The sequence below is a fragment of the Pongo pygmaeus genome, chromosome 21, assembly GCF_028885625.2.
Source record: "Pongo pygmaeus isolate AG05252 chromosome 21, NHGRI_mPonPyg2-v2.0_pri, whole genome shotgun sequence".
Taxonomy (NCBI): domain Eukaryota; kingdom Metazoa; phylum Chordata; class Mammalia; order Primates; family Hominidae; genus Pongo; species Pongo pygmaeus.
The window spans coordinates 12210430-12233674 of NC_072394.2; the positions used below are offsets into that span (position 1 = coordinate 12210430).

General features: G+C 47.3%; 1 protein-coding gene across 7 annotated transcripts in view; it reads right to left on the reverse strand.

The window, feature by feature from the left end:
- Window positions 1-1494: 1494 nt before the first annotated feature.
- The window catches only part of BFSP1 (beaded filament structural protein 1), a 47024-nt gene continuing 25273 nt past the window's right edge, over window positions 1495-23245 (reverse strand). For 2 of the 7 annotated variants that reach the window (XM_063659388.1, XM_063659386.1), the window contains 7 exons: window positions 22161-22256; window positions 19414-19506; window positions 19038-19169; window positions 16312-16419; window positions 6241-6461; window positions 4560-4645; window positions 1496-2635 (listed from right to left, as the gene is read on the reverse strand). In XM_063659388.1, the coding sequence (XP_063515458.1) occupies window positions 1680-2635; window positions 4560-4645; window positions 6241-6461; window positions 16312-16419; window positions 19038-19169; window positions 19414-19506; window positions 22161-22256 (1692 nt within the window). In that variant the 3' untranslated portion in view covers window positions 1496-1679. Of the gene's footprint in view, window positions 2636-4559; window positions 4646-6240; window positions 6462-16311; window positions 16420-19037; window positions 19170-19413; window positions 19507-22160; window positions 22257-23245 lie in introns of all 7 variants that reach the window. The other 5 variants (XM_054467574.2, XM_063659389.1, XM_063659385.1 and 2 more) reach the window with 4 other exon arrangements.

Below are 23245 nucleotides of genomic sequence, written 5' to 3' on the forward strand. Positions count from 1 at the left end.
ACACAGGCCCAAAGCCTAGTACATCCTGGGCTCCAGCTAATGGTTTCTATCATTCTCCCTTAAGCTTTTAAGTTATAAATATTTCAAAACTCAGTGGAATGGGTTCCCCATGCATCTTTCAGAAAAAACAACAAAAGCCTAATTCTTTCTTGAAATCCAAACCTCAAATGAATTTGGAACAAGATTGTTTCAAGCTCTAAATTGAAAGGAAAGGTGACTCCATTTAGTATTATATTATTTGTAACCAAGAAATAACAGAATGTAATTTGTGACTCTGCCAATTTCCTCTAATAATGTGTAGTTGTCACACGAGACGTTTTTTGTAGGCCAATACTATAACCCATTTAAACACATTTACTCAGTTCCCTTAATGTACTTTGGAGAAGCTACACAGGGAAGGAGACTTTTTTTAATTGGCATAACCTATTTTTGGACTGTAAGTACAAAGATAGATACTGGAGGGCAACATAGACATTTGTGTAAAGATTCTGGTTTTGAGTAATTTCTGTGTTTTAGGATGTGACACAGTAAATACCTGTGTGCATGTGTGTGTGCACACGCAAGATCATGCACACTCACATGGCCACTGCTATATTATGGTAATTGAGAGCATTGATAAGTCTGAAAAATCGCCCCTTAATGGCACAGCACACTGTCAGGCACATAGTACATGTTCAATAAATACTTGCTGGACTAATTAACTCACTTCTAAACAAGGAACTTACACAGTGACACTTCACTTTGCTTCTTGAAACCTGATCTAGGTTGCATTCTCTGAGTGAGAAAATTTTAAGTATTTCATACCAAGTACATTTGGTACACATATGGTGGCAGATGACACTGGTGCACTGCCTATGACCCCTTGACCCTTAGTACTTCCTTGTATTTCCAGGCCTGACTTCCAAATGCCAGCACCTAGACATCTTTGCCTGAGAGCTTTCTTGGCCCCCAGAGAGCACACCTCCCACTGACTGCCCGGAGCTGGTGGATTAATACCCCAGCTCCCTCACCCCTCAGGGAGGCTGACTCTGAGGCAAGTGATCTATGCTGTCTCCCAGAGCTCCTCAGTGGCCCCTGGTGTGAGCTGATTTGGTGGTAACGTCCTCCTTATTGGTTCCCTTCTCTTCCCTGCCTTCTCCACTCTCCTGCTTGTGCATCCTAAATTCATCTTCCAATGAAACTTCACATTCTCTGCTTTGGGATCAGCTTCTGGGGGAATCCACGCTAAGAGAGATGCCTTTAATAATTTCATCTCTAGCAAAACACTCATCCACATAAGCATGCACTTGTGCTTGAAATGGAATGAAGATGAGCTGATGTCATCAACCAGCATGTTTCTGTGTGAAATCCAGATGCTATCTGAGTCTCTAATGAGACTTATGAACCAGGATGAAGAGCATGTCTCTTTCCTAAATGAGGATGGTGTGGTGGCCATTTAACAGAGCATCCTTGTCCTCATGAAGCTGACCCACCTACATTCCCAAGGTCCCTATTAATTAGACAAAGGATGTGCAAGCAAAGAAAACATTTTAATGAAGGCTTCGTTGGCAATGCCAGATGGGTCAACTATGGTCTAATCCAAACAGGAACCCTCACCCTTTTATCATTTGCTCTAAAATATCAAAGCATTACCCCTACAGTGGCCCCAAAGACATTTTACCCCATTAAGGCTGGGCATTTTAAGAGCTCTTCTCTCCTGATTTCTTCTTGTCTGACTTTGTCTTTCCAATCATGGTCTCCACGATCACAGCAGTTTCTTCATATGTCTGAATGCTCTCCGTGGAAATCTTCTCGATAGATTCCACAACTTCCACTGTCTTATAGGCCAAAGCCTTGGGAGGGCCTTTTTCTGGCAGGCTTCTGCCCCTAGTCCCAAGCACCTCAGCTCCATCCTGACCAGCCACAGGCTTCGGAGGCTCGGGTATAGACGGTTCCTCTGCACCAGGTGTGACCACGGGACAGGGTCTCCCGGACCCCTCGTCCTGCTCCTCACCCTCACGTTTCTCCTCAGGACCTTCCAGCTCTGCGCCATCTGGCTCAATCTCCTTGTCTATAAGCTGCTGGTCAATTGGTTGTCCATCTTCTTTCTCCTGCAGACCCACCTGCCCATTCTCTAAAGGGGGCTTGGGTGACTCAGGAGAAGGCTCCACCTGGCCGTCATAAAGCACAGAGTCTTCCGCAACAGAAACAGCCACCCCACCTTTGGCTGTGATGGAGGAGACATAGAACCTAGGGTCCACATAACTGGCATCCCCTGTGACCAGCACGTGCCGCTCTTTGGTGTAGAGCTCAGTCGGGGTCTCAGGCTCTTTGGGGCTTCTCACTTTCTCCTTGACCTTCCTGTATAGTTTCCCAAAGCCTTTGCTTATCTGCCCTCCATCTGGCACATCCTCTGGAGCCCCTTCTTGTGTCAGGGGACTGACTTCTTTACTTTCTGATTCAAACTTAGATTCGCTTTCCTCTTTAAGTACCACCTGTACCAGCTTTGTGTCTTCCAAACCTTTTAATGGTGCATCTTCCAGAGCTCCGCTGGTTTTGTCTTTTGCTATAATCTCTTTTCTCCTTGGAACATTCTTGGGGAGGCCTTTTTGTCTTGGTTTTGCTGCTGTTATATCCTGCAGAGCCCTGGTAAGATCTGCAAAAACACACAGGCAGAAATTCAAGTATAATTGTCATTGAGAGAGAAAGAAAATATGCTGGTTGGAAAACAGGCTAACTCTCTCAGAAACAAACACCTATAGTACTAGGATGGGGCTTCCTTCATCTGGAGCAGAAGCAATGGAAGAAAGGCCTTGGCTTTGTTGCTCCATGGCCCAGGCTGAGGTCCAGCTGGGCAACTCTGGACAAGTCACTGGATGCCTTTGGGCTTCCAGATGGAAGGCGCTCCCTGTTCTGACACCCACAGTTCACCACCACACCAGGCAGAACCTACCAAGGTACGCAAGGCCATTGTCTTGACACTTAATGGGAGCCCTAGCCCCTGTTCCCACTGCAGCCCCACTAAGCTCACAGCAGACACTTGGATCCACAGAAGCCCATTCCTCAAAGTTATTCTCTCCTCTGACTTCCTCAAAGGAGAGATGACAGAGCTACCTGGGGGCTTCTGACATGCTCAGATGGCCTTGGGCCTGGAGATGGAACCCGTTCACGGTGGATCTACCTCATTCCATATTTAGCTCAAGCTAGATAAATGCCACCCAGCTGTGATCAGCCTCCCCTTCCTCCCAGGCCAAGAGAGGAAGCGATGCTATGAAATTCAGAAATGACAGGAATCCCCTGCCCCAAGTCCACCCTCCTGCTTCCAGACTAGCTGAAAGGAAAAACTAAAAGTTGAAGAAAACACACAAAATTCTCACCTGGTATAATCTATGAAGCTTCCCGGCTCCACCCACATAGTGAATTTTGAACTTTTTCAGCCCAAAAGTCATCCCCTGCATCCCTTCCCACTGGTAACCACAGGGCAAGACCAACCAAGCACCAGCATCAAGCACAGCTGATTCACAATAAAAAGAGCCAGGTGAGCCGGCAACAGCAGACATGGGTCACAAAGCTACAGGTGCAAGGGATGCAGAGAGGGACAAGGCACAGGAAAACTGCTGGGAGCTGGTATGCAAAGAGGAGGTGCTTAAAGGACCGCACAAAATCTCAGGGCCCGGTGCCAAAAAAAACCCACAAGACCCCTTGTTCCAAATTATTAAGAATTTCAGAACAGCATTAGCAGAGCATTCAGCCAACAGAGCATTAGCAGAAGCTGGGACCCTTCTGAGAGCAAGCCCCTGCAGGGCTGCACGCCTGCAGACCTGGCCCTGGGCGTCCAGCTGCAAGGCTGTTCCCTTTCCAACCATGTTGACTCTGGAACGCCATTTCCACAAAGCCCTCTGAGCTATCTGGAAATAAGGATTTCAAGGCCCTATATGCATGAGCATCCATATTACCACCTTCTCTTTTCTCCCCAAATGCTGGGCTTGTTCAGAACTGGGAGATATCGATGTGAGGTGAGGTCTTACAGACCAAATGTTGAAGGCAGATGCCACATTTACCAGCCAAGCTGTTTCTGCCTGGTTTGAGGGAGGGGAGAATGAGTGATGACTGAGCAGCTACTCTGCACTGGACACCATGTTACATGCGTTGGCACAAACCCTTTGATTCAATGTGGGGAGACAGTGGGATGTGATCCAGTGTTCACTTACTGCCGAGCGGAGGGAGCAAGAAGTGAATATTGAGTTGTACTTTTCGCCCAATTAAATGCCTTGTGTTGCAAAAGTTATTGCTGTCAAACCATAAAACAAATATAAAAATACAAAATAAATGCCTCACATTAGGGATGGCACGCCCAAGATAGCCTAGCCCCCTAGTCGATTTTTCTCCTTATAAACTTCTCAGCTCAGTCACTTAGCAAGCCAGAGAGGGCAGAGGGTGGGAAGGAGTCCTCCCTCACACAAAAGCGTGTAATTTCCAGATGGATCTGAAGCAAGCATGAATGTTAAAGTCAGGAAGAGAGCCGCTTGGTTTTTTTTCAAGACAGGAAAAAACAGAAGCCCAGTGTTGGGGAGCATTACCTTTCCCACTGGATCCAGTGCTGAGAGAGACTCCATGGCTCTGGGTGAACAGGGGAATGGGAGTTTCAATGAAGGCAGAGCTCAGCCTGGCAGAAAGAACCAGAAAGAACAAGCCAAACAGATGGTCAGGGGCAAGAGCGACTCTCGCTAATGTTGAGCAAAAATGAAAAAAAAGCTTTCTCTAAACCAAATTGCTCACAAATTAGATATCGTTTTAAACAGACAGCCATACACACATTTACATACTGGATGAGGACATAAAGGAAATAATCATTTCTTTGAGCTCAAGAGTCATAAACTGTGAAACATACCTATAAAAAATTGTAAAGTGGGGATTGCTTATAACCTAAAAATGCCACTTCTACATGAGACAGTGCCTTTTTTATTTTTTTGCCTTTTTGTTTTTTTGCCTTTTGATTTTTTTGCCTTTTTGATTTTTTTAATTAGAGTAGCCAACCCAGGCTGAAGTATTTAGGGCAAACAGGGTATAATATCTCCAACTTAAGATATATGTATATATACATACATATATATATATATACACACACACACACATGCATATCATATATAAATAGAGAAAAAATGATAAAGCAATTGAGATAAAATATAAACAACTGGTGAATCTGGAGTATTCAGGAGTTCCTTGTTCTATTCTTGCAACATTTCTATCAATTTAAAATTAGACCAAAATCAGAACTTATAGATAAATAAAAGAGGTATCCAGTCACCTTTCTGTGAAGCCCTGTCCCAAAATAAAAATGTTTACAAAGTCACCGAAATGCCAGCTCCAGACTTATTCTTGCAGATGTGTGCATAAAGTGTTCACTGTGACATAAATATAATGTGGAATCATGCCAGATACACTGACCAGCACTGGAGAAAGAAAAACAAAATCCTGCTTCTCCTGCCAAGCACTTGAGTGCTCACAGCCAAGAGAGAGCACCCAGCGTGAAGGGAGGAGCTGCTCCTGGTGGGGACCTCAGTTGTCGGGGGCTTCTCCTTTCATTCAGTCGAAACCCAGGAATTTGGCAAGACTGAAGTGAAGAATCACAAATTAATTCCCAACCTGTTCTCTGGAAAATCACGGTAGCAATGAATACCAGCATAGCTGGAGAGAAAGAGAGAATTTCCCAGCTTTCTTAAAGTGAGTAGGCATCGAGTCACAGCTCCATTATGGAGGAGACCAGACAGACACATAGTGACAGCCACAGACTGACCCAGCGAGGCGCTAAGAATTGTAAGGATGGCAGCAGGAGCATCACCAACACCTCTGAGTGCCCTCAAGTACCAGGCTCCGTGCCAGGTAGCTCACCTGCAGCACCTCATTAAATACTCCTGGGGATCCCACCTGCAGGGATACTTATGTCCCCAGAGGCCTATGAGCAAAACACAGGCTTCTCAGTGAGGCCTTTTCTGACCACCCTACTTAAAACTGCAAGCATTCCCCCATCACCCCTATTGCCACCACCCTCCTCCCTGCTAGAACTTCCTCCTCAGCACTGGTCGTACCTTCATCCTCTGTCTCCCCTATTAGTTATCCAGCACCCAAGGGGTCAGGAATTGTTGTGTTTCCTTCCCTGACACATGCCCACTGCCTATAACTGTGCCTGGCATACAATAGGCACTCAATGAAGAGCTGTGAAAGGAATAAGTGGCCTGGACGGGGAGGGCACACGCTCACCTGTTGCCTTCAATCTCGATGATACGATGATACCGGTCCAGCTCATTCTTCAGGGTTTGCTGGGCGACCGCCAGCTGCCGGCAGTCGTAAGAAGACTTCTCCAGGATCCGCTCTGTCTCCTCAATCTCCTTGCGCAGTGTCTCAATCTGCTCATTATAAAGCTGAATCTCATCGTCATAACACTCATGGGCACTTTTAATAGCTTGTTCCAGAGTTGTTGTCTGTGGGCAAGGACACTCTGTAAGAAAATCCATCCCCCTTCTTCCCTAAGAGACAGACCTCACCAGGAAAAGGAACCTGGACTCGGTGAATGTTTTATTTTGTTTGTGTGTTTCTCTGTCCATTCGAGATTAGCAATGAATCACTTTGGAATCCTTAAGCTAAAGAGCAATGTGAAAACTCAGCTCCTGTGTCCTTACACAATTTTTTTTTTTTTTTTTTTTGATAGAGGATCTCACTTTGTCACCAGGCTGGAATGCAGGAGTGCAATCTCGGCTCACTGCATCCTCGACCTCCCAGGCTAAAGGCTTCCACCTCAGCCTCCTGAGTAGCTGTGACTACAGGCAAACACCAACATGCTGGGCATTTTTTTTTTTTTTTTTTTTGGTAGTGATAGTGTCCCACTTCGTTGCCCAGGCTGGTTTCAAACTCCTGGCTTCAAGTGATTCTCCCAACTCAGCCTCCCAAAGTGCTGGAATTACAGGCGTGAGTCACCGCACCCAGCCCTTCTTGCACTAATATCAGCACCCTCTGCAATTAGCCCATAAGGAGGCCCACCCCAAAGGCAGTCTGAAGACAAACCTAGAAAATAAAACGAAACCTAGGCCAGGTGGCTCACACCTGTAATCCCACAACTTTGGGAGGCCGAGGCCAGCAGATCACTTGAGGTCAGGAGTTTGAGACCAGCCTGGCCAACATAGTGAAACCCCATCTCTACTAAAAATACAAAAATTAGCCGGGTGTGGTGGCACACGCCATAATCCCAGATACTTGGGAGGCTGAGGCAGGAGAATCACTTGAACCTGGGAGGCAGAGGCTGCAGTGAGCCAAGATCACACCACTGCACTCCAGCCTGGGCAACAGAACGAGACTCTGTCTCAAAGAAAAAGAAAAAAAAACTTGCTATCGGTGGAATAATATGTATAATTCAAATAAAGTACGTTCTTCAGACTTTAATGAATTAGCATAAATCTGATAGCAAAAAAATAAGTAAAAAGAAGCGCATACTGAATAGATAAGATGCTACCTTTATTGAAATACTGAGTGGGAGAAAAGTTTCCTTGTTCTCATTCAGCTTTGATTTTCTCCCGAGTTTGGATCGGCAGAGTTACATTTATGTTTTGGTAGCTAAGGCGTGTGTGTGTGCCCTTGTGTACACATAAAATAATGTCAGAGAAATACAGTACATTAATCAGAGCAAGTAAAAATTAAGGCAGGAAAATAGAAAGAGATAGTTTTATATTCAGTGTAAGAGCTTGTGATGATACATAAAGACCCACAAATGCTCAGTCGTAGGCCACATAACAGTACTGCAGTCAACAATGGACTGCGTATAGGATGGTGATCCCATAAGAGTATAATGGAGCTGGACAACTCCTGTCGCCTAGTGACAACCGCAGCCATCCTAGGGCCATGGAGCCACACGTTCACTCACATGTCTGTGGGGACGCTGGCGTAAACAGACTGTGCTGCCAGTTGCATAAAAAAAGTCTAGCACATGCAATTATGTACAACACATAATACTTGACGACAATAATAAACAACTATGTTACTGGTTTATGTATTTACGATACTATACTTTGTCTCATTATTTTGGCGTGTAGTCCTACTTTTAACGAGATGTTTCTGGTAAGACAGTGACGCCGCATTACCCCAGCCGCAGCCTCCTGAAGCTCACGTTTCCCACATCTCTTGATTGCAATATTTTCTCTTGTGCTTGATCAAGTGTTATTACAAAAGAGTCAAGAAGTTTAAAAAAATATTTAAACTTTATAAAGTAGAGGCCAAGATAGTCGTGATTCTTTTCCAATCTCATTCTTGAGTAGGAAAGAATTTGACAGGCATGGTCCTCAGAAACAAAACAAAACAAACAAAACCACACTTCTACCTAGCGCAGCCCTTCTGGAACTCAGTGTGCACTAGAACCGTCTGAGGGTGTTAAGAGTCTGACTCAGCAGGGATGGGGAGCCAGAGACTCCGCCTTGCTCACCAGCTCCCACGTGATGTTGATGCTGCCGGTCCATGGGCCACACTTCGAGTCACGAGGGGCGAGACACGCATCTATATTCAACTTCATGTATGTCCACTACAGGCATTTCCTACATCCAGACCTAAATGTACCTGCTGGACATCCTGGAAGATGATCATTGCCATCAAAACCCAATTCTTCACTTTATACACTTTATGCCCTTGGATTATGAAATTCCTTAAGTGAAAATGTAGCTTTCAAAGGTGTTCGGCAAATGGCCGGGTGTGGTGGCTCACACCTGTAATCCCAGCACTTAGGGAGGCCAAGGAGGGCAGATCACTTGAGGTCAGGAGTTCAAGACGAGCCTGGCCAACATGGTGAAACCCCAACTCTACTAAAAATACAAAAATTAGCCGGGCATGGTGGCCGGTGCCTGTAATCCCAGCTACTCCGGAGGCTGAGGCACCTGAACCCGGGAGGCAGAGGTTGCAGTGAGCCAAGATCGTGCCACTGCACCCCAGGCTGGGTGACAGAGCGAGACTCTGTCAAAAAAAAAAAAAAAAAAAAAAAAAAGCAGGTGTTCAGCCATTGATCTGTTGCATCAGGAGGGAGGAGGAAGGGAAGAAAAGGTACATGTGCTAAGCACTTTGGGGAGATGTCTGTCCAGTCCACATTGCCCCTGTGTCTGATGCCAGCCCCACCCATCCACAGGCAGGGTCCCAGCAACAAGGTGACCCCACTCTCCTGTGCAGAGTTATAGGACCAGGGGTGGGCCTGACCCAGGCTGGCCTGTCACACGCCTTCTCTCCTGGGAATCTGGAAAGGGGTCTCAGAAATCGCAGAGTTGGTGGCAGGTTCTAGACAACAGGGACACATGAACAGGTCTGAGGCTGCCGCTCTGGAGTGGCGAGCTTTCATGTGCATGGCAAAGTTGAGAAAGGTAATTATTTGGAGAGGAAAAGAAATGAAGCCAAAAGGCAAAGACAAACAGAAATTTGGGAGCCGTGGCAAGAGAAGGAAGAGGAAAAGGAGACAGACAGCGGCTGCCTCAGCTCCCAGTTCCTGGTTCCTAATTCCTGATGCACACCTGCTCTCAGATTTCATGCCCCGCCTTTTATACCCTGCTCCTTTGGAAAAAAAAAAAAAAAAAGTACCTTTCCAGTGGAGAAACCTGGCAGACAGCACCTTAACCAAGTGATCAGAGTTAATGTCACCTGTACGAGGACACAGCCACATAATGAAATACTCAGGACACAGCGTCACTCCATGGGGGTCTTGCCAAGAATGCAGAACCTCCGTCTAATCCTGAGAAAACATCAGGGAAACCCAAAAGGAGAGATGTGCCACAAAGCCTCTGGCCTGGGTTCTTCCAAAGCATCACGGTCATGGAAGACAGAGAAAGACTGGGGACCATCCCAGTCTGGGGGAGACAAACAAGACATGATACCTAAATGTGAGTAGGATCTAGACCAGGAAAAAACAGAAGTGGAGCAACTGGTGAGATTTTAGTGCAGTCTATTAATAGGACAAGATGATTGTTAATTTCCAGGTTTTTATCATCGGCCCATGGTTTTGTGGAAGCTGGGTGAGGGGTATGTATTGGAAACTACTGTGCTGTTTTTGCAACTTTTCAAAAATCTAACATTACTTCTGAATAAAACAAGAGTCCCCTTCCTGTTTCAGCTAGTGTGATCCAGTTTCTGTTTCTCCCAAGAAATCTGGATTCAAACAGTCGCCTGTAACAGCAAACACAAGTCAGACACACTAACGCCTGGTGCAACCACATCTTACCCACACCAGAGTGTTCAGACACTCTAGGAAACACTTCCAAGGAATATGGGAATTTAAAAGACCCCTTTGAGGCCCAAATCTCAAAGAAGTGTTGGAATTACATGGTGAGGGAAGTGTGTGGGGCTGTAGAGAACATAGAGGGGCCATGTGTTGGGGGATGGGGCGGGAGGGCTCATGAGACAGACTATTTTCACTTTTATTTTTTGAGACAGGGTCTCACTCTATTGCCCAGGCTGGAGTGCAGTGCTGCCATCAGGGCTCACTGAAGCCTCCACATCCTGGGCTCAAGCAGTCCCCACACCTTTGTCTCCTCAATAGCTGAGACCACAGGTTAATGACACCATGCCCAGCCAATTAAAAAAAAAAAAATTTGTAGAGACAAGGTCTAATTATGTTGCCTAGGCTGGTCTTGAACTTCTGGGCTGAAGTGATCTTCCCACCTTGGCCTCCCAAAGTACTGGGATTACAGGCGTGAGCCACAGCACCTATAATCTCTCACTTTTCTATGTCTGAAATCTTCCATAATAAAGAGTAAAAGAAAAAATTACATATGAAGAGAATGTACCCCAGATCACTGACCCAAGAGCTCAGGGGTGGCTGTCCCTTTTGGGTGTGGGATCCCCAGCCCAGAGCAGGAGTAGTGGCTCATGCTGCTAAGTCCTAAGCTGGGTCAACTCATCAACCTCACAACAACTTTATCAGGGAAGGGCTGTCATTATTTCCACTTTACAGATGAGGAAACTGAGGCACACTGGCAAAGTGGCTTGCCCATAAATACCACAGCAGGATTCGAATCTACCTGTACAAGGTCTGAAACACCTCCCAGAACCAGGCCACCCTTGCCCCGCACCTCAGCCTCCTCCCTACTGCAGGCAACAATAAGCAAGCACACACGTGCACACACACACACACACACACTCTCTCTCTCCAGGGCCCCTGCAAACTCCCCATTCCCACACAGCAACAGGCCAACACCAGCCTGTTCTCTTTGAAGACATGGGAAAGTCAGTGTGAGCCACGCAGAGACCTCTCCTTGCAGGTTTTCACTTAGCAAAGTTTTAAACAGTAAATAGAATCACAAAGCATCAAAAAATGGGAAAATGAGAGCCCAGGAAAGTCACCTGTGATCCTTCCACCCTACAAGTGGAGTGCAGTCTTTTTATGTCTCATGAAGTGGTGATTGTTGTTTTTGTGGTAGTGGTAGGGGGTGGATAGGTGGGGTGTTTTCTTGGGTGTGCATTTGTGTTTGTTTGAAGAAGGCTGCATGTTTTAAAGGCTGGAGATCCTCTGCTGCAGCACTATGGGAGAAGCTCCTGTCCTGGGCGCCCCCACAGCCCCCATCCCCCACGTGACCACGAGGCCCAGAGCCCTCCAACCCCGCACTGGTCGCAGACGCTCTACGGGATTCTGCTGAGTCCAGTGAAGTGATGACTTGGTTTATAAAACTGGACTGATGTCTATATCGATGTGGTTTTTATAGCTCCATGATTTAAACCTTTCATCAGAAGGAAGAGTGTTCAGGAAAACCAGTAAGAGCTCCTCTCTCAGGAGCTCAACAGGAATGGAGATGCCTGTGATGAGCGCCACTGTGGCACAGCATCCACTGCCACCCAGCACCACCCTGGCCGAGGAGAATGAGACACGGACCCTCCTCTAGAAGGCCGCAGTCCAGCAGGGGAGGCACGCCCAGGGCATCTTGGAAGGAGAAAGAATCTTCCAGGAGGAGGCAGGACCGGTCCTGGGAACCGAGGAAGGAAAGGGACTTCCAGAAAGGAGAGAAGGAATGAGCAAAGGGGAGGTCCCAGAAACTGCAGGCGAGATCAGGAGACCAAGAGAAGAGAGATTGGCCCAGGCTTCCTCCAAGGGTGGGGCCATGTGGCAACCTGAAGCCAGGTGACTGCTATTTCTGCCTGGACCGGAGCCAGGTGACTGCTATTTCTGCCTGGACCGTTAGATTGCCTGGTTTATATCTGTCTCCCCACCGGGCTGTGAGCAGCTGAGGGCAGGACACAGGCAGGAGCCTGACGCGAGCCCCATCTGGAGGGGCGAGCTCTCACCTCAGTCCTTAGGACCCCAGACACCTTTAGGTGCAAGGGTGCAAGGTCTTTTTTTTTTTTTTTTTTTTTTTTGTCTTAAAAAAAAGGAAACTCATTACATACTGTCTTACTCAAACTAAACCACTAGATGGTGCTAAGTGACTTTAATGAGAAATGAGACATGGGCGGTTCCCATTTTGCAATTTTAAAAAGTTACTTTCTTTACTTCCCTGTCACAGAAACTCTCAGTCCATGCAATTTAGGGAACTAGAATTACCTGTCCTTTCCTCTCCACCTGTCCGAAGTGCTTCCTCCAGGGCTCTTACGGGTATATGTGCACTTATTTGAAGGAGAGGCTTCCAGCTTCCACCTTCCAGCTTCCAGCTCCAAGCCCAGGCACTATTCTCTCATCCTCCGCCCAGCGTCTCCCAGACTGAGCCCGCAGAGCCACGTGGAGGGCTTGTGAAAACAAGGCGCACCGGCCCGCCCCAGAGCTCCCGGGTCAGTGGTCTGGGGTGCCTGTGAATTTGCATTTCTGACAAGTTCCCAGGTGGTGCCCCCGCTGCTGGGACGGGGACCTCACCCTGAAGACCCCTGCTGTGGAGAGTTCGGGAAGCTGCGGACGCCCTAACCATAGGTGGAACCCGCTGCCACGGCCCTGGGGCTACCAGACGCTCTCCCTCGGCCCGCCCTCCACCGAGTTCCGGACACAGTGCGGGCCCTGCCCGGAGGTGTGCCGCCACATCTTCCCTCAGCTCTAGCTTAGCTGCTACATTGGGAAGCCACTAAAACCTTTAAAACCAGCAAAACCCAGCCACAAACATTTGAAATGAGGCCCAAGCCTGGGACACAGGGGGACCGGGTGGAACATTCGCCCCCTCCCTGGGACCCGCCCCTACCCTGTAGTTCTCAGCGTGGCTCCTGGACCAGCCGCAGCAACATCACAGGGACACCTCAACAGGCAGCATCCTGGGCCAAACCCCAGACCCACTGAGTCAGGAGCTCCCGAGCGCGCCCAGCCACGTCTGGGTTTTCATCAGAGCTAAGGAGGCAGAATTTGGACCCTATAACCTTTTCCCCCTGGTGCTACACCCTTGAATATGTTACATGGCAAAAAGGGACTTTGCAGATATAATTAAGGTTCTTAATGAGTTACCCTTTTTTAAGGAAAGGGGTTTATTCAAGATTATCCCCTAAAAACAGAAGTCAGAGAAACGCATAAGTCCAAGTCAATGAGATGAGACGCAGGAAGAGGGTTCAGAGTTCGCTGCCAGCTCTGAACGTGAAGGAGCCTGAAGCCAAGGAGCATGGGCAGCCCTGACTGCCACTCCTGGCCAGCAGCCGGCAAAGAAACAGGGTCCTCACTCCTGCCAAGAACTTGGATGAGACTGGAAGCAAATTCTCCCCTGAGAGCCTCCGGACAAGGGTCCAGGCTCGCCAACATCCTTCTTTCTACCTTTTGAGACCCAGAGCAGAGAAACTGATAGGACCCACCCAGACTTCCCACCTACACAACTGCAATGACACGGGTGCCGTTCAAAGCCCCTGTCAGTGGTGACTTATCAAGGCAGCAACAGAAAACGGACACAGCCGTGTTTCATCAGCCCCATGCTACAGCTTGTTACTGAGTGAGTATAAGCACATCTGTCATTTTATATAAAATGATTCAGTAATATTTTGATAACTGTTTTAATATAATTACTCTTTTTTTTTTTTTTTTTTTTGGAAACAGGGTCTCACTCTGTTGCCCAGGCTGGAGTGCAGTGGCTCAGTCTCAGCTCACTGCTGTAGCCTCAACCTCCCCAGGCTCAGGCAATCCTCCTACCTCAGCCTCCTGAGTAGCTGGAACCACAGACACGCACCACCACGCCCAGCTAATTTTTGTATTTTTTGTAGAGGTGGGGTTTCGTCATGTGGCCCAGGCTGGTCTCAAATTCCCGGACTCAAGCAGTCCACTCACCTTGGCCTCCCAAAATGCTGGCATTACAGGCGTGAGCCACCACACCCAGCATGGTTTCCTTTAAATTATCTGTACTTTATTTTATGCCTTTACCATCATTTTTCTGAGAAGGGGTCTCCATCAGACTGCCAAGGGTGGGAGTGGAGGAGGCAGCACAGAAGAGATGTTTGAGACCCTGCTTTAGAGACAAGGGCAGCAGAGAAAAGCCAGGAAGTCCTCCTGCAGCCACTCAGGACAGAAACAGGCGGCCAGCCAGCGGTTTCATTTCATGTTCTCAGAAACCAGGTTAATCTGTTGTGAAATTTCTTATTTTGATATTCAACAAATACATACCCGTACATAAAGAGAGGAACATTCTTTTTGTCCTGGAACTGGAATTTGCCATCTAGGCTGGGCTCCTTCATCTTTCTCAGTATCTCTAGGGCAGTGGTTTTCAACTTTATCACCACCGCCCCGGGAAAAACCACATTTCTCATTGTGAGCCATACACATCAGATAGATGTGTGTGTGTGTGTGTGTGTGTGTATTTCAACATATCCATATGGATAGAGATAAAACAAGGGCTTCACAAAACAAATCCTCCCTTTCGCTTGCTGTACACTCTGTTTTTCTTATTATATTTTAGTCTAGCATTTTGTTGACTTCCTTTTACATGCCAGCCAATTCTACTGAGTTCATTTTACATCCAAAAATGATTTGTCACTAGCCGTTTGGAAAACACTGGTCTCTAGGACCACGACTGGGCTTATATCCACGTCCCTATTCACATACACAGCACACACACATACACATGACACACACACACACCACACACACTTCACATACATATCCCACATATATCACACATACCATGTATATCACACACACACACCCCACATACACAAACACATACAACCCTTATTCTATCCTGTCAGAGCCTCAGAAGAAACCACACAGGCCCCAGTCACCAGGATGTGGCACGTGGTCCCTGAGCCAGGGTTTGTCTGGCAAGAAGTAGGAGTTTTAAGGACCTTACTTGGTTTCTCCTGCTGCGATCGTCAGCTCAGGGGACCACCACAGACCCGGGTTTGCTTTCCAGCAGCCCCTGAGAGCTGCTGCACTGTGAGTTTTGTGTGGTGCGTGCTGGGATGGGAATTAGGATGTGAACTCCAAGGTCCCAAAATGAAATCCTGAGCAGACATGGGGGCACTGGAAATCAATAAAAAGTGCTACATCTAGTTGTGGCTTCACATTTTTAGACAGAGTAACACGTAACATCCAAATGGTCCAGGCTTTCTGAAGCGTCCGATTTTTACACGTTTTGCTCTCTTGTCCCCATGTGTACTTGTCAAACCAAATGTCAACTTACTTTTTGGTTTGGGAAATGTGGTTAGAGAGCCAAACAAAGGTGCAGTATTTTAACCCAACCGTCCCTGTGGAATGACCTGCTGTAGGGTAACAAGAAAGAGAGAGAACTAGAAGGAACAAAGGAAGATGAGCCGGGAAATAGCCAAAAAGGCACAGGACAGCATGGGGCTTTTCTGTTTTGTTTTCAAATTAAGCTTCACCCAAAAGGGGTGGGGGTAGAAATGTGAGCTTTCCACCAACACGTTTCTAACTAGAAGCAAACACTGATACAACCACTCTTTCTGGGTTGTAATCAAATTCCGAAGGAGAACTGTTACCATGAGAAGAAAAACAGCACAGATTTGAACAAGTGGAGGATAAAAATCCCTATGGTGTCCGTTTCTTCTTATTCTTACGAAGCTTGACCTGGGCAAAATGAATCCATGATATAGACACTGGGGCAGCCTAAGCCTAAGCCTCGGTGGGGAGGGCATGACTCGAAGGAGTCCCAAGGGGCACCTCTGAGGGGCTAGGAATGAGCGTGGCGCCTGTGTCCTCCAGCTCAGGACTCTCCCTGTGTCCTGGAAAACTCCTCAGTCCAGGGCAGAGCAGAGCGCTTGGCCACCCACTCAGAAAACCCCATTTCTGCCAGGAACATAGGATATGTTCAGTGTGTGACAGCTCCTCAAGCTGCATGCGTGTGCCTACATGTAACACCTCCATAAAACACGTAGGAAGCCCCAATGCACATGCAGCAGACTCAAGCGTACCTGGGCCTGCAGCTCCACTCTCTGCGCCTGCAGGTGGGAGAGCACCTCCCGGCCCTCCTCCAGCTGACTCCGCAGGGCGGCCACCTCCCGCTCCGTCAGGAGCTTCTCCTGCACAGAGAAGGCCAGAGTCAGACTCACGGGACATGCAGAGAGGAAAAGGGCAGAGAAGGTGTGGGGCCCTGGTATGGACGGAATATCCATGTCCCCCTGAATTCTGTGTTGAAGCCCTAACTAACTCTCAAGATGAAGGTGTTAGGAGGTGGGACCTTTGGAAGGTGTTAGGGTTAGATGAGGTCATGAGGATGGGGGGGCCCCATGATGTGATTAGGGTCTTTGTAAGAACAAGAAGAGACACCAGAGCCCCCACCCCCACACCCCCACCCCGTCTGTCTGTCACGTGAGACACAGCAAGAAGGCAGTTGTCTTCAAGCCAGAAAGAGAGCCCTCGCCAGACATCAATTCTGCTGGCACTTTGATCTTGGACTTCCAGCACCCAGGACAGTGAGAAGTAAATGTCTGCCTGTCGGCCCTCCCATCTATAGTGTCTTGTTATAGTAGCCTGAGGAGACTAAGCCAGGCCCACAGCGCAACCATCAATGCCTTTTGCTTTGTCTTCAAAGTCTGAACCTCCTTGGGAGTGTGAAATGCCAGGACCGAGTACCAGGAAACCAGAGCTTAGACCTGGCTGTGCCATGAACCTACTAAGAGACTCTAGAAAAGGCATTTGACTCTCAAAGCCTCTGTTTTCCCTTCTTTGAAAAGGAAAACCTGGAATGCACTCTCTCTAAGAAAATGAAGGTTGGTTGGAGCCGCGAGCCACACGCTGTGCTTGGATGTCAGCACAGCACAAAGTAGAAGCCATCTGCCCCAGTGGGTGAAAGGGAAGTGACACTCCAGGGAATGGCTGGAAGGAAATCCTCCGACCTCTCCACACTCTGCCAGGCAGGTGCCTCTCTCCTGACCTGCCTTTCCACGTCTGTTCAAAAATATTCAAATTGTTTCACAAAGGCCTGACTGCTCAAGAGCCATGCATTCTGACACAGAGCACATTGACTCGAAGCCACGCAAAATCAAACACCAAGTCTACACCGAGGGTTTCTGTGTCCAGAGGCTGCATGGAAGGCAGCCTCTGCTTCAAACACCTTACAAAGTGGCTGCAGCAATGACACAGACATACAGGAAATGACTGTCTAACTTGATTGTAGAATTGCTAAGCTAAGACTCATAAAGATGTGACGCTTTCTCAATCAGTGCTTCTCCATCCTGAGCATGCACATGAGTCCCTGCGGATCTGGCTAAGATGCAGATTCTGCCTCAGTGGATCTGAGGCTGGACTGGACACTCTGCATGTCTCACAAGCCCAGATGATGCTGATCGATGACATCGAAGTCAGTTTAGTGTCTGTATACTTATGACTTAGAAGGGTCTTATTACAAGGGAATAGATGATACAATTCAAAAGGTATGCTCGGATGTGAAACACCTTTGAGTTAGAGCTGGGTTTGAAAAATAAAAGTAACATCTCTGGAAAGGAATCTCTGGGAAAGAAAATTAAGCCTTCAGGAAAAGCTTTTTTAGACCTTTGTAGCAACCTCAGTTACATCCACTAAGGAGAACAGGATCCTGAAATGGTAACTGGTGGACAATTCAGACAAGACTATCCTCATGAATGCCAAAAAAAGTAACTTTCCTGTCTCTTAGATGATACTTTGCAGGGTTCAAAAGTGTCTTCTAAAGCAAATTTTGGGATTTCTTTAGCTTTGTATAAAATAATTAAGATGAAAAAGTTCAGGCAGCCGGTGACCCCAGCCCATGGGTTCTGCTGCAGCTTGTCTGCATGCTGGTCCTGGGCAGGCCCCACCTCCTGGGCAGCCCATTCATTGACTCGGAGCATGGCCTGAGCACACATCTAGGCAATTGCAAGTGTCACCAGGGTTGAGAGCCACCATCCTAGGTCATCCTTGCAAAAAGACCCAGAACCTTATCTCTTGACCAATCCACCAAACCCTGTACTAGCCTACCACAACCTCTGGAGAAGGGACACTGTAACATTTTTATTTAATTTGCATCATTTCCAGTGTTTGTCGGGTTTTTTTGTTTCTTGTTTGTTTGTTTGTTTGTTTAGAGATGGGGTCTTGCTATGTTGTTCAGGCTGGTATTGAACTCCTAGCCTCAAGTGATCCTCCCACCTCAGCCTCCTGAGTAGTTGGGATTACAAGCATGAGCCACCTCACTCGGCACCAGTCTATATATACATATCATGCTATGCATCACAAAATTACATAAACCGTATTAGGAAAAGCATTATTATCCTGTTGAGCAGCTAGAGAGCTAAATGAAGAAGGAATTTGGAACATAATATCGGAAATAATTTTTCATATCCAAATCTTTAGTTTTTACAAATTAGCTTCAACAATCTCTATCCTTTCCCACTAGTTTCAATGCCACAGGCTCACATAATCATTAGCAGAGCTCCGTCTTGAAAATATATTCACTAATTATCTGAGATTCTCTGTATTTGAAATTCATTATCAGATTGATAGGCAGAATAAGGAAACAAACCAATTTTTTAAATGGGCAAGAGGCTTGAGCAGATACTTCCACAAAGAAGCTATCCTGATGGCAGATGAGTGCACAAAAGGATGCTCAGCTTCCTTAGTCATTAGGGGATGCAAATTAAAACCGCCACCATTAGAAGAGCAAAGACACACCAAAAAGCTGACATACCAAGTGCTGGCAAGGACAGGGAGCCACAGAAACCTTCATGCATTGTGGGTGGAGATGCAACAATGGCACATCGCTTTGGAAAGCAGCTTGGTCATTTCTTATAAAGTATGCAAGGAAGAACAGCTCATAATTCTTAAGAGAAAATACCGAAGAAAATGGTCAAGGATGCGGTTTACATCCTCACGTGTCTAAATATTGGCATTTACAGTACAAGTAAAATATCAGAAGAACAAACTTCAGATGAGAATATAAGGCAGGAGTGGGGAGTGGACCCTGGTGGCTGCCCTCACAGTCCAACCTGTGAGCCCTTCCCTGGGAGTCTCCAGGTACAGCTTCCCTCCAGGGCTGGTTTGCCTTTTCCTGCTTCAATTCTTACCTCCCTCATCCCACTCGTCACAATGGATGCTGGAGGAGTGGTGTGGATGATCTGCTGCAGGATGCTGATATAGGTCTGAACTTCCAGAAGATTCTGTTGGGGCAAGAAAACATTCTCGTTATAAGTTGAGCTGCGCTGGTTTTTCCTTCTAGTACTAGATGAGCACAGGAATGGACACTTCCACATGCTCCCTCATCACAGACAGGACAGACCATGACCAGGTTCAGGAGGAAGAAGAGACATGCATTTGCTGCCATGGGTGGGCCTGCCCACATGCGCACTATGCTCATTCCTGGCCCCTCAGTCTCCTTTAATCTTCACAAGAACAACGGGGCAGATGAATAAACTAAGACTTGCTTTATTTCACCGTTTCTCTTCAGTTACATTAGTGCATTGGTCTTCACAAAGCCCTGGGTGGTGGAGGCACAAACAAAAAAGAGAAAAAAACCAACCCTCACCAGACATGGTGGCTCACACCTGTAATCCCAGCACTTTGGGAGGCCAAGGCAGGTGGACTGCTTGAGGCCAGGAGTTGGAGACCAGCCTGGGCAACATAGTAAGACCCCATTTCTACAAAAAATTTTAAAATTAGCTATGTGTTGTGGTGTGCACCTGTGGTCCCAGCTACTTAGGAGGCTGAGGTAGAAGGATCACTTGAACCTAGGGGTGAGTGGAGGCTGCAGTGAGTTGTGATCACCCCACTGTACTCCAGCCTGAGTGATAGAATCAGACCCCATGTCAAAAATAAATAAGTTAAAAGGCCCTGGAGAGCACAAAGGACCCTTTTCAACACCAGCAGTGTTTCAAAGAATGGGCTTTGGTCAATCAGGCCTGGACTAAAAGACTTACTGGCTATGTGTGACCTCAGGCAAGCTATTTAAACCTCCTAAAATGCAAGTTCTTCTATAAAACAGGGATAACTATCTGTAGGGATGCTGATCCCCTTTACTGGCCGGTGCCCCTGTCCCCAGCTCTGTGAGTAATAACAGATGACACGGCCCTCTCCAGAAAGCAGCCCTTGGCCAACAAATGGTCATCTTGTCCAGGAAGCTACCAGGCCCTGCCTCATCCCCAACCCAGGCCAATGACTGACAGCACAGGAGTACAAAAGACCAACTCTCTCAACTCCTTGAGGGACCCGGCTGTGGTGTAATTCACATTCACACTCCAGAGCTTCCTGTGGGATCATGAAAAGGCCACAGCTGGACTCCGGCTGAGGACACATCCTTGCTCTGCTCCCTGCCCTGTCCTGCCCTTTTCCTCCTCTTCTCCTCAGAGCCCTCCACTAAGACATCAGTGACAAAAAATCACTACATAGAGCTTGTTTAGAGGAAGCCTGACCTGAGCACTATTTCACAAGGCTGCTCTTGGGATCCAGTGAGATACTACAGGGAAGCCTCACAGTGTGAGCTATCATCATCACCGTCATCATCATCATCATCATCCTAAATGGCCTGGAAGAATTATTTGAGCTGATTCAAAACTGGCCCAGGCACTGTTCCCAGGATTCCATCAAGTAGAGTAGGAGCAAGGAGGTGGGTGGGGAGGAGGAAATGGCTGGGCCTGATGGAAAGTTGGAGGGACCCTGATTGGAGCAGACAGGACTGGTGTACTGATGCAGGTACACACTGAGGTAGGAAGGGAAATGGAGGTTCACTGAGCACTTGCCAAGCTCCAGGTTGTACCAGTGTTCCCACATTGTCTTAGTCTGGGTTTCCCCAGAAGCAGACCCTGAGAGAGGGATCTGAGTGCAAACAGTTGACTGGGCAATATTGCCAGGAAACATGACGGGTGGAGTGGGAAAGTGAGGCAGGAAAGGAGGGCAGTCAGCGAGGGCTATTACCAATGGATCACCACTGTGGACACCTGGAGCTCAATCCTGGTGAGTATCTCTGGGTGCCAGTGCAGAACAAAAGCCTCAGAGTTGGTCTACAAAGGCAAGAGGGAGCTGGGGTGTTTATACACCAACTCCCATCAGTTCTGGTTGAGGCTGCTTCCGGCTCCTGGGGACAAGAGTTCCCCAACACCCCAGTACAGGCGGAGCAGCCTCCAGCTGCTTGGAGAAAGTCCTCAGGCAAAGCTGCAGGGATGGCAGTGGGAGGAGGCCAGAGCCTCTGGAGAGGGAAGCCCTGAGGCACCCACAGGTCTGCTGCACTACTTCACCCACACCACTGCTGGGAAGGAGAGCCTGCATTTGCATTTTGAAGATGAAAAAGCAGCTCAGAGAGGTTAGGCCACTCACCCATGGTCAAACAGCTGCAGGATCTGATCTTTCAATTATGCCAGGGCCCCCCAGAGTCAGGCCTGTGAGGAACTGTTGGAGGCTGGGGGAGTCTGAGCACTGCAGGAGAGGAAACTCCTGAATAATGTTCTCCTGCAATTAACGGGCTTAGAGGCAGAGCTAAAAACAAGACTTTTTAATGTATTTTCTGAGCGGAAACAGTTGATGGACTGTAGCTTAATGAAGACAGATCTATATAAAATCACTTTGTAAATTATACTGTACAATATAGATACTAGTTCCCAACACCAGGGCCCTCAAAACACACCCACTACTGCCCACTCTTCAAAGCACGTCTAGCTCATTAAGCACTGTCCAGTGACCAATTCACCCCTATTTGGTTCGAAGGAAAATGCACAAAGGTATGCCACTCTAGCAGTCTGTTTTCAGCCACAGTGCCCTGGGCTTACCTGATCAAACCCAAACTGGGTTTTCTAGAGGAAGGGCTTCAAGGGGTCATGGTTACCTTCTTGTGCCTGTCCTTTGCCGCACTGATATCATCTTGCAGAAATTGGGCTTCCAGCTGAAGGCGCAGGTTATGCAGCAAGGCTTCATCAGCTTCCTGCAATGAGAGCCACATATCCCTGGCCACAGGCACCATGGAGCATAGGGGTAAAGCTGGCCGGGTATATGAGCACACAGACCACCTGGGAGCTTACTGAAATGCAGACTCTGGTTCAGTAGGTCTGGGAGGGGTCTGAGATTATGCATTCTAGCAAGGCAATGGCTTAGCCCATTGGACCTGTTCTAGAAGAGCAGTTCTCAACAGAGGGTGATTTTGCCCCCAAGGGGACATTTGGCAGTGTCTAGAGACATTTTTAGTTGTCACCACTTTAGTGGTAGGGTCCTTCTATTGGCAACTAGTGGGTAGAGGCCAGGGATGCTGCTAAATACCCTACAATACACAGGACAGCATCCCCCCACAACCCTGCACACAAGGAATTCCCCTACCTAAACGGTCAATACAGCCAGGGCTAAGTAACCTTGATCTAGAAAGATCAGAGCACTAGGTATATTTACATACCAAATAAAGTTAATATTTAAGTAACGTCTATATTTGTTCTATATCTCATCATCAGTGAGTTGGGTTTCTAAGACTGAAAGAAAGAAATTGTTTTCCCTTAAATCCTGAAATCTGTATTCTAGCAGTTTTCTCCCAAGGACTGTTAACATTTACCTTGAGAAGATGCATCTTTCATACAAAAATGCATTTTTTAGAATGACTGTTTTGTGAATAGCATTTTTTTTGTTCCTCTAAGGTTGGAAACTACATTGATCACAAAAGGTTGAATTTTCTCAGGAAACTTTCTGATAATTCACTGGCTCTTACCTCATTGATCTTGTTTGGATACATCAAGTAGATATGAAAGAATTATTCATGCTCTTAATAAGATTGTGCTATGATGTCCAGAAGTGACTTATATACTTTGGCATCTTCGGTGTGATATTACAGGTGAGCATTACTTGGGTTCATCAGGATTCCCCACTCTCCCAAGATACCTCTGCCATGCACACCTGCCAACACCTGAGGCCTTGGGAAGTGAATTTTTA